This window comes from Lycorma delicatula, chromosome 1 (genome assembly GCF_047948215.1).
Source record: "Lycorma delicatula isolate Av1 chromosome 1, ASM4794821v1, whole genome shotgun sequence".
NCBI lineage: Eukaryota > Metazoa > Arthropoda > Insecta > Hemiptera > Fulgoridae > Lycorma > Lycorma delicatula.
The window spans coordinates 271,326,116-271,338,116 of NC_134455.1; the positions used below are offsets into that span (position 1 = coordinate 271,326,116).

At 27.9% G+C, this 12,001-nt stretch overlaps 1 protein-coding gene across 1 annotated transcript in view; it reads left to right on the plus strand.

The window, feature by feature from the left end:
* Cul4 (cullin 4) overlaps nt 1-12,001 on the plus strand; it is a 78,060-nt gene that overhangs the window by 55,419 nt on the left and 10,640 nt on the right. Inside the window, exons 9-11 of the mRNA XM_075377651.1 lie at nt 5,149-5,484; nt 7,145-7,315; nt 10,987-11,139. Coding sequence (XP_075233766.1) covers nt 5,149-5,484; nt 7,145-7,315; nt 10,987-11,139 — 660 coding nt within the window. The remainder of the gene's footprint in view (nt 1-5,148; nt 5,485-7,144; nt 7,316-10,986; nt 11,140-12,001) is intronic.

Here is a 12,001-nt window from a genome sequence, read left to right on the forward strand (position 1 = left end):
CACCAAACTCATACTTAAGAAAAATTAACTGTCCTCCACTGGTCCCTGGCAGTATTTATATCTCCTGACTTGCAGTACCAGTACCGGACCATTCTTTTGTTTGTTCAAGAGTAATAATTTTTACTGTTTGCACCTTCTATGCTTTTTCATAAGTCCTTTTTTTTAGAAAGAATCCCTTTGTCGTTTTTTCTAGTTTCTTTTTTCATTTTCTTTCTCTTTCTTCTTTTTGGAAGCTTCTCTACTTGTTAACAATGTGAATGCAGATGATGTGACACTGATAACATGCAGTGTTAATGTAAACATGCTATAGTTAGACTAAAGTTCACTAATGCTGACCACATCTAATATTAAATTGATTTTTTTTTTTTGTACCGCCATCAAAGACTAAACCATATACTTTGAACTTATCCTGTAAAATCACAAAAGGTTCTTGCAACTGATGAATTCATGAATTAAGGTCATAGAATTTATAGCATTAAAACTCATACCATTGCATTAAAACTTCAAATAAACTTTATTTCAGGAGTTTAATAAAAAAAGAATTCAATAAGATTGAACTATTCCTGTAATTTTTATGAAAATTAAGGAAAAATTACACAAAAATTAATTTCTATTGCAGTTTTATCTACATGCTATGAAAAGTTAATTACAAAAGAAACAAGTAAATTATTTAAACAGGAAAGATTAAGTCTGTATAATTCCTGCTTGTATTGATTTGTTTAATATGTGTATCATATATACATTTCAATTACACTAAAACTGCCATAATGAACACTACTGTTATATAAGGCACTTAGAAAGATTTTTTTAATTTCCTGGCAAATTTTTCATCAATTTATTATTAAATACCCCCTCCATGCACCATTCTTCTATGACTTTCATGGTGATCTGGTCACATCTTTTGCCTTTCCTCCAGAACATTCTGGGTTCAAGTTCTGGTCAGATTTGCAATTTTTCATACACTACATAATTCATATCATAAACTGTCATATTGTCTTATTAAACTGTTATGCATGAGGCTGTTTATGCTGAGGAAATAAATTAATAATTAACCCTCTATATAAACAGTTATGTTTTTAAGTGGGATAATGTTAAAAATTTTCCTTCATTTGAAGGGAAAATTATAATTTTTTTTTTATAATCAAATATGTAAAGTAAAATATTCAACTGTAATAGGTAACTCAACATAAAGTAACTCATTTCTTATCTGTACCATTGCTTAATTTAAATGTCCTAGAGTGTGCCATATTGAAACTGGAAATGCAAATTTATCATAGAAATTGAATAATGAATTTGTTATAATTCAGACAGTTTCACAACCTGTCTGACTCCCTGCTCCTATCTACCTTCTCCACTGGAATTTGAATGCAAAACCATACTAGTCATGAATTGAACAGGGAAGACAGAGGATTTAGTTGCTTACAGATAGTGTTTTAGCCAAAACAGATCTTTAATTGTGGAAGAATACCTAGAAAAATACCAAGAAAAAGATTACTCGTTTATGTTAAGGAAAGATGTGAAAAAGAGGATAAAAGTGGAGAAACATTTGAAGAGAAAAGGTAGAGTTAGGTTGTTTGGGTTCATGATCTATAGTCTGACCCTATAACAGATTGATAAAGGAAAATGTTGATGATGGTGCATAGATTCTCATTTTATTAATTTTATGTATGTTTTTGCCATTGATTTCAAAAACAAACTCTGGTCTCACGCATTTTAAATTTGCCAGGGTCCTAATACATTACCAATATTATTATTTTTTTCTTAAAATAGACAAACATTTTCATAGACAAATTTACACTTACAATTTCTACTCATATCATTCAGTTTGGTATTCCATGATAATTTTTGAATCTAAATAACCACTTTGCAATTTTAATATAGAATTGAAATATATTTTACCACTGTTCTATGAGTTCCTTGTTTTTGCTTTTGTGTGGACATTTCTTTTCTGTTTACTACCATAATTACTTTTGTTTCCTTGACTCAAAATTTTCATAATAACTTGACTCAAAATTTTTATTACTATAATCATTATTTATAATGATTATAAAAGCTAATAAATAAAATTAATTACAAGGTATTTACCTCATGATTTTTTCAGCATCTTTTCTTTTAATAACTCAAAATTGTTTGAAGATTGATTGTGTATGAATCAATTTAATATGCATAATATAGCAGATAAGCTGTATTTGAACAATTATCTTTAAACAGAAAAGAATGAAGTATATCAAACCACTCAAATATATAGTGATAAAATCTCAGTTTTTCTCATACATGTCATCTGTACAACTAAATTTCTTTATTTTAATCATCTATATTTTAATGTTGTGCTTCTGTATCATAAGTATTTTTCTTTAGTGTTTCACACATGGGTCAATCCATTTGAAGTGTCTCAAAAAAACGTAAGCTGGTTGCTTGACCAATTCCAAAAAAATTGAAACTTATCCACTTGTTTCCTACATGTTTCTGGACCTCAAAACTATTTTTTTTTTTTAACTATTTATTATTATATTTTTTTCAAGCATTTTTTTGTGGTGGCCATTTTTGTTATGGTGCACACACACCTACTTTTGTGATTATAAGGGTTTACGGAAAAAATCATAATTAAAAAACTATTGGTTCTGGAAGAATGAAACAAAAAGCAATGTAATCATATTTTCTCAAGGTAAAAAGATTGGTCCAATGGTTTATTTACCTATCTCTTTTCTTTCTATGAGAAAATTACTGATAAAGTTGAACATGAAAAACAGTGAAATTTCACTTTTGGTAATCATTTTCAAGAGGCAGGAATGGCATACACAGTTCAAATTATTATTTTATATATCGGTATATGTTAGAAGTTTTACCATAAATAATATTAATGGGGTGATATACTTGCCCCTAAATTTTTATGAATTTTAGAAAACTCATTTTTTTAAATTCAAATTTTGGCTCAAATAACTCTGATGGGGCTGGTGATAAAAATCCAAAATTTGCACAACTTGCAGTGTTTTGTAGATGTTTATGACAAATAAAGAAGTTTCTTGTGTATTGTACTAATAAAAAAGTTATAACCTCTCAAAAATCATGAAAAACCTGTTAAAAATGATACTATTTTGACTCGCTAAATAAGTGCTCCAAGAGGGTTACTTATAAGAAGCACTCCAAGAGGGAGTGCTTCTTTGCACTTTATATTTTTTATATTTAGCTCCTATGTTTTCAGTATTTATAAAATAGTTTTTTTTTTTTAATTATTAATGATAAGTCCTAATTTAATGATAACTTAACCAATACCAGTAACCTAATACAATTTTCATACAAAAATGCTTGTAAAACTTACCCAAACTAAGATTTCAATGAGTAGCCTACATCTTGATTCAAGAATTCAATTTTATTTTATATTAGTTTATTTTTGTAAACATTATCAAAGAAAAAATAAATTGTAGCAAAATTTTGATTATTCTTCAATGAAATTTTTGTAGCAGTGAAAGATTATTTAGTGTGGTTATCCAACAGCTCTGATATCTCTTCTAGTAATTCTCTTAAAATTTTGTGAGAATGACCCATCACTATAGTTAGTTCAAGTGATGTCAACTTTCTCAGGACTTTGCAGATCTACCCTAGAAAAAATACTTTTGAAACAGTTAACACAAAGAGACTTTCCAGGAACTAAATTTAAATGTGGAAAAATGTGTTCTTTAAGATCTTGCTGTAATGTTATTTATCTTAAGTTTTTTATTAACTATCCTTTTATGAGTTCTCAAAGGGTCACAATAGAACTGCCCATACAGGTGACTGAATTTTGACAAAAACTTTTTTTCATGATATTTTCAAACACTAGTGACATCTGAATATTTAAAAAAAATAAGTTGGTTTTCTTTACTAAATTCACAAATTTTAATGAGTTCTTTTGGCACTGTACCGTACACTGTTTTATGATCCTCTTCATTTACATAAATTCCTATCGAACATTGTTTTATGTGAAATTACTTGAAAATAATATAAAAATTTAATTGATTTTAAAATTTGTAAATATAATATGATATAAGTAAAACTTATTTAATAAATACTTCCAAGTACAGGATGAAATTTGAGACACTCTGTAAAGACAGGTTGCTGACTAATGTCAGACTGACCAGTCTGTAACTGCAAAGCTAAATGATGCAAGAAGCATAAATGAGCATGTTGCATTATGAGTTTTCCTGATGACTGGAAATGACTTCAAGCACCTGTTATAATGTGAACAATGCAGTTGAATGGTTCAAATAAGTCTTATTTCAATTATAGTAAAAAGTTTAAAAATGTTAAAGTGCTAAGAAGACAAGAAAAAAGCCCCTTGGAGCACTTATTTAGTGAATCAAAATGGTATTGCTTTTAACAGTTTTTTATGTTTTTTGAGAGGTTTATAATTTTTGTATTAGTGCAATACACAACAATCTTTTTTATTTGCTATAAATATCCACAAAAACACTTTTTTATTAGTATAATACACGAGAAACTTTTTTATTTACTATAAACATCTACAAAAACAAGTTTTGCAAATTTGAGATTTTTATCACTAGCCCCGTCGAGTTATTTGAAGCCAAAATTTGAATTTTAAAAAAAATTAGTTTTCAAAAATTTACAGGTAAGTATATCACCATTAATATTGTTTATGGTCAAACTAATAACTTATACCTACATATAAAAAATAATTTAAACTGTGTATGCCATCCTTGCCTCTTGAAAAGATTACCAAAAGTGAAATTTCACCGTTTTTTGTGTTCAACTTTTTGGTAATTTTCTCATAGAAAGAAGAGAGATAGGTAAATAAACCACTGGACCAATCTTTTACCTTGAGAAAATATGATTAAATTGCTTTTTGTTTCATCTTTCCAGGACCAATAGTTTTAGTTATGATTTTTTCCGTAAATACAATCACAAAAATAGGTGTGCGACCGTAACAAAAATGATCGCCACAGGTAAAAATGCTTAAATAAAAAGTTAAAAAAAAATAGTTTTAAGGGCCTGAGACATGAAGGAAACAAGTGGGAAAGTTAAATTTTTTTTTTAATTGGTCAAGCAACCTCCTTTGGGTCACTTCAAATGGATTGACCCACATGTTAAAATAACAATTAATCTTAAACAAGCATACTCTGTTTATATTGTTTGCTCTGGTTTGTGTTACAGTACATGTGTAATGTTAGAGTTCTGCCTATAGCTAGTATTGATTTAACTGTTAGTATATTAACTATGGGTTACTGGCCTACATATCCGGTCATGGAGGTAACATTGCCGGTAGAGATGGTCCAATATCAGGATCATTTCAATAAATTTTACCTTGGTAAACACAATGGTCGGAAGCTACAATGGCAGCCGACTCTTGGACATAGTGTTTTAAAAGCAACTTTTGCTCAAGGCAATAAAGAACTGCAAGTATCATTATTTCAAGCACTTGTTCTCCTATTATTCAACGATTCTGAAAATCTGCTTCTTGAAGATATTAGATCTGCAACCAACATAGAGGTATGTTTAAAATATGTTGCTATATATTAATTTTTTTTTAAATGTAGATTTGAATATTACACTGAATAACTCTGTCAGGTTTTTGTCTATTTTATCTTTAATTTTTTAATTTTTATGGATGTAATAACATCCAAATGCTGTATTATAATTTAATAAATAATTTTCTTTTTCATATGTTTTGTTCATATTTTTCATTATTTATGTAAAGTTATTCCCTGTTTTTTATTCACAGAGGTGGAGAGTGATATGACTTATTCTATGAGCCATCTTTCACTAGCTACAAAGTATTATCTGTTATATTAATTGAGTACCAAATATTAGAGTACTTTACTATTAGAGTACTCAATAGGTTGTTGTAGGAATTACATCCAGGTGCAAAGTTACTGGCTTATTCACTTTGCTTTAATAGAAAAACTTGAAAAAATGAATGCAACAAAAAAAATTTTAATCATTTAGTATTAAAATTTATTAAATTCATGTAGTGAATGTACAATAGTCATGAAAGAAGTGGATTGTTTTCTAAGAAATTATAAATCTGTTCAATAGAAGTTGGAAGTGCAATCTGTCAATTTAACAAAATTAATTCTTAATTCTTTTGTTTAATTTGTGAAAAGTAATAAGAATCTTATGATGGAGTATTCCTGAACCAATTACAGATTTATGGAAAACTCGCCTGAAAAAAAAAAAATTAAATATATAGTAAAAAAAACTGATGTGAACACCACATAACTTTAACTTTCTTGTATGCCTATTAAATTACATATACACATTTTTTTTTTTAATGAAAAGTACATAAAATTTTATTTCATTAATAACTTCTGAAATTTTTTAATATTTTTTTTATTGTTATTATTGGATTATTATTTATTGTAAAACTTTTTTTACAATCAAATTTTTTTACAGTAATTATTAATAAATCAATATATTTATATTAAAAAAAAGAAAAGTTAAAAAAAGGAGATCAAGTCAGATTTGAACCGATGTACCTTCCCCTTGTCAGATCAAAATATTTCATTAATTAAAATTTTATTTGTCTATAACTCTGGAACCAATGAAAATAAGTAGCTATGATATGTCGTTGAAAAGGTCTCAATGAGGACTCATTACTGCAGTTAAGAAAAAGTCCAAATCCAAAATATTTGGACACTTTGGTTCAGTCAATTGCAGTCAAAAGGGAAGGTGCACAACTATAGATGTTAAAACAGTTCTAAATTCAAAATTTCAACATTCTACGATTAATCGTTTTTGAGTTATGCAAGATACATACATACATATGTATGTACAGATGTCACGTCGAAATGGATATTTCCTTTGAAATTTGAAAACCTAAATTTTTTGCAATCACAATACTTCCTTTACTTCATATAAAGAAGAAATAAAATGTACAAAAAGAAAATAACTAACAATATAAAATACTTTGAGATAAAAAATAAATGTATACCTTTTTTTTTTTTGGTCGATAATATTATTTTGCAATTAAAGGTAAACTTAGTCTCACTCCGTAATACTACACCAGTTAATGTTGCATTTGTGTCTTGGTTCAGGACTAAGTTTTGCTTTGTTTTATTTGCAATAAAGCTTATGTTTTACTGAGTACAGTGAGGTAGTATTAAACATTTGATAAAAGATAAATCATTTACATAATTTTATGTTTTTTAAGGATTCTGAATTGCGACGAACTTTACAATCTTTGGCATGCGGCAAAGCTCGTGTTTTAACTAAAACACCTCGTGGCAGAGATGTAGAAGATGGAGATAAATTTACTTTCAATGCTGATTTCACTAATAAATTATTTAGGATCAAAATTAATCAAATTCAGATGAAAGAAACGGTTTGTATAAATTTTGATTATTTATTTAATACAGTTGTCCCTTATAACAAAACATAAAAAATGTTAATCGATTTGTCCCTAGACATGTTTTTTTTTTTCATGTCAAAATACTTTCTTTCATTTACTTTAATTAATAGCTCTAAGGAATAAGTCTACTTGTTGAAAAATATTACAACCCCTTTTTAGCAATGGAAGTATTAAATATAACCCTTTTATTAAATTTGATTTATTAACAGCTAATAAAAATATTATATAATAAAATAATATTTTAGTGGGAAAAATCCATAAAAAAATATATATATATAATACTTTTACAGTAAAATTTTACATTTATCATGCCAAGGGTTATTAAAAATAGTTAGTTAAAAAAATTAAACTAAAGCTTTTAGTGTAAATGGTTCTCAGATTGACTGACCAACAAACAGTTTCATTTGAAACTCAATTTAGTTCAAAAGTTATAGTAATAACTACTTCATTTCATCAGTAGTTGAAATTTCTGTTGATGAAATGCATTTCTAGAAAATGTGGTAATGCCTCTTATATTTTTTACTAAATATCTCAGACTGAAAACTAGTTAGATACCACTGAAGGAATTTATAGAAGCTGTTATTGGTGGAATTTATGTCAGAATTGAATAATTATAAATTATTGTGGATAATTTATCAGTTGATGCAATTCTTTTTATTCTGTGAATCTAATTCTTTAAAATTAAATACAGGACCAACTCATAAAACAGGTAAAATTGAAATAAAAAATAGTTTAGAATAAGTTTATTTATTGAATACAGGTTAATTATAACTGAATTATCTATCTACAATTTAGTTTTTTTAATTGTTTTATTTCTTATATGGATGTATGCACATAAATGCCAAAAACTAACTGTGCCTGGAAAAACTTCAATAAAAGCATTTTCGAACTTTACATTTTCACAAAGCGTTTATCCTTTTTAAAACATTTATTCTTTTAAAATTGTTTCCTGCTTATCTCGGAAAATTTATGTGTAGCTGTTATTTATATTTCACCTAGAATTAGTAGTAGATCAATGGTAAAATGTTTAATGTATCTCTGCTGTGTGTAGACATTATTATTAATAATAATAACAATGCAAGTATATACTAATTGTTTATTGGTCATGTTATTTTCAGGAATGTGATACCTACTTTTTTTTAAAGTATAACTTAGTAGACAGGGTTTAATACGAGGTTTGATAAAAAAATACATGCAATTTTTAAAATTCTCAGGCTGTATAAGTACAATTGTCGCAGTTTTTTTGTGTTATTGGTATACTTGTCCCTAACATATATTTACATTTGTAGTGATATTAGATTTTAGTTTATCGTTTGCTATCAAAAAGGTTATATATGTTTTGGTATGGTCAGCGATTTTTAACTTGTGAAAAAATAAAACAAGAATTTGCATTAAATTTTGCTTTAAGAATGTAATAAAATCCAGCACCGCATTTAAAATGTTGAATGTTGCTTTTGGCAATTCTTCTATGAATAAAACAAGCGTTTACAATTGGTACAGGCATTTCCAAGAGGACTCTCAAGACAAAATTGTTGATTGCCGTAGATGTTCCAGTACAACAATCTATGACGATGTCAAAAAAGTGAAGAAAATGATTATGGACAATCGCCAAATCACTATCAGAGAGTCGATAAAGATTACTACTTGGAGATTCTACGCCATTTGCGTGAAGCAGTCTGAAGAAAAAAACCTAGATTTGTGGTGAAGCAATTATGGCAATTGCACCACAATACTACACCTGTTCTCACTTCATTACTTGTTTGTAAATTTTTAATCAAGAACAACTCCTTTATCTTACCTCAGTCTCTGTATTAGCTGGACGTGGCCCCCTCTGACTTCTTCCTATTCCCCAAACTGAAAAGAACCATGAAATACGACATTTTGTCAACATTGAAGAGATAAAGACAGAATCACTAATGGAGTTATACGCTATACCGGAAAAGATCAGAAAAAGCACGGGCACCAAGTGTATTATATCTGAAGAGTGTGGTAGTGGCTGAGATTGTGAAATGCTTTGCAACATCGAGTTTCCTGTTCCTGTTCTACGTAGTTATAACAAATCTGGGACCAGCTGAGCCACAACGATCTGTGATCAACAATAATAAAAGCAATAACAAAAAATAAATTAATTACAGTCCACTGCAAAAATTGTCACTTCATTTCACACCAACCAGGTAGTACTTTGAAGGTGACAAAATCAGTATGGATGAATAAATAAAAAAATTTTCAGAAAATTAAAATTCTGCATATTTTATCAAACCTTGTATACTTTTCATTTGTTCATTTTATGGTATTGCATAGCAATAAAAAAAATTGAACAGAAATCTGTTATGTGATTTACAGATGGTTATGAATTGTACACAGCTTACTTTCACTTCTGAAGTGCCCCACTACTTTTTTTCTTTTGACCCACTCCTTTTTCTGCACTTCTCTACAATATTTATTTATTTGATTTGAGAATGTGGAAAGTAAAGTTAAATGCCCTCAGTTATTTAGAAGCAACACCATGTACTTGCAAAATTAAATGGTGTTCAGTTTTTTTTTTTTTTTAAGTACCTATAAAATGCCTCGCAACCATATTTTAAATATGATATTTTTTGAGTCATGAATGTTTCTACATTATCATTTTATATTTTACCTTATTGAACTGGTTGGGAAAACTAGAAACCTGTACAATGAGTAAGCCTACTGAAAACAGCTATATTTTTTTCAATAAAATCAGTGTTTTATAACTAAAGGTTTAGTTATTGTTTTAGATATTAAATAGACTCTATTATATGTTATAGTATATGATATACTATACATATAGTATATGATATAATGCAAAGCTATTTTTCACCCTACTTTCTTTTTGCTTTCTTTGTTTGTTTATATGACCAAGTTCTGGGACTAATATATTATATATTCTCTTGAAATATGATGATGACTTTGAGTATGAAGAACCACAAAAAAGTTGAACATCACTATACACCCCAAAAGATAATGTTTTAATTTCATCAGTTGCTATAAAATATAATTAATTTAAGAAATATGTATATATAAGATATATAATTTAAATCGTAATGTATAATATTTAACTCTTAAAACATATCTTTTGGCTAAGGACAACTTATCCTTATTTCACACCTTTTATTTTCCACAATGCTACTCCCTGAGATATTCTAGCTATTGTAGAACCATCACATTATAAAGGCAAACATTTCACTTAATGGCTTTATGACATGGATAAGCAATGGAAATTGGTTATTTTCAGAATTCCTACATATTTCTTTGTTTTCCTACTACAAATTGTTTGAATTTTTAAATTGATTTTTTTTTTAATATTGTTATTTTATAAAAAATTTACAGTATCTAAAATTAATTTTTGATGCATAATAAGTAATTAATATATAATATGTGTATAATTATATAATTTAATTAAATTATAACATTATTTTGCTCTAATAATTAGATAATTATTATTAGAATTAATAATTACATTAATTTTCAAATTTTAGATCACATAAGTTAAGGGTGATTAATTGTATTTCTGTAATTTTTTTAACTCCCTCTGGTATAAAAAAAAATGAAATTTATTATATGTTCAAAGTAGCAAACCGTATTTATAAACTATTTTGTTAATTTTTTATGTTGTTTCTGAACAGACTGAAGAACAAAAAGCTACTGAAGAATGTGTATTCCAAGATAGACAGTATAAGATAGATGCAGCAATCGTGCGAATAATGAAAATGCGGAAAACTCTGAGCCACAACCTACTTATTAGTGAATTATATGATCAGTTAAAGTTTCCTGCTAAGGTAATTGTGTAATTGGTTTCAGTCAGTATTAATTGTCTTTAATTTAACTTAACTTGACATGTCACTTGTTTTGCATCAATGTTTATTAGCCTTAAAAAAATGCAGACAGCTAACTTTATTAAAACACAGGAACCATGTAATTATTAAACATGGCTTTGGCTGTTGGCAACTTATCCTTTTTTCTAACCTCTCATTTTTCGCAATGCTACTTACTAAGATATCGTAGTTGTAGAATCATCAAATTATAAAGGATACAGTTCACTTACTTGCTTTATGATATGAATTAGCACTGAAATTTGTTTATTCTTGGACTGTACAAATTTCTTGGAATTTCTACTACAACTTGTTTGAATTTGTAAATTTTTTTTATTATTAAGTTGAGATATTTATTAAGAAATTTACTATATCTATATCTGTCTTGTGACTGTATAAAAACATATTTATACTTTTTTTTTGTCTTCAGTCATTTGACTAGTTTGATGCAGCTCTCCAAGATTCCCTATCTAGTGCTAGTTGTTTCATTTTGGTATACCTCCAACATCCTACATCCCTAGTAATTTGTTTTACGTATTACAAACGTTACCTGCCTGCACAATTTTTTCCTTCTACCTGTCCCTCCAATATTAAAGCCACTATTCCAGGATGCCTTAATATGTTGCCTATAAGTCTGTCTCTTCTTTTAACTATATTTTTCCAAATGCTTCTTTCTTCATCTATTTGCCGCAACACCTCTTCATTTGACACTATATCCACCCACCTGACTTTTAACATTCTCCTATAGCACCACCTTTCAAAAGCTTCTAATCTTTTCTTCTCAGGTACTCTGATCTTCCAAGTTTCACTTTCATATAAAGCTACGCTC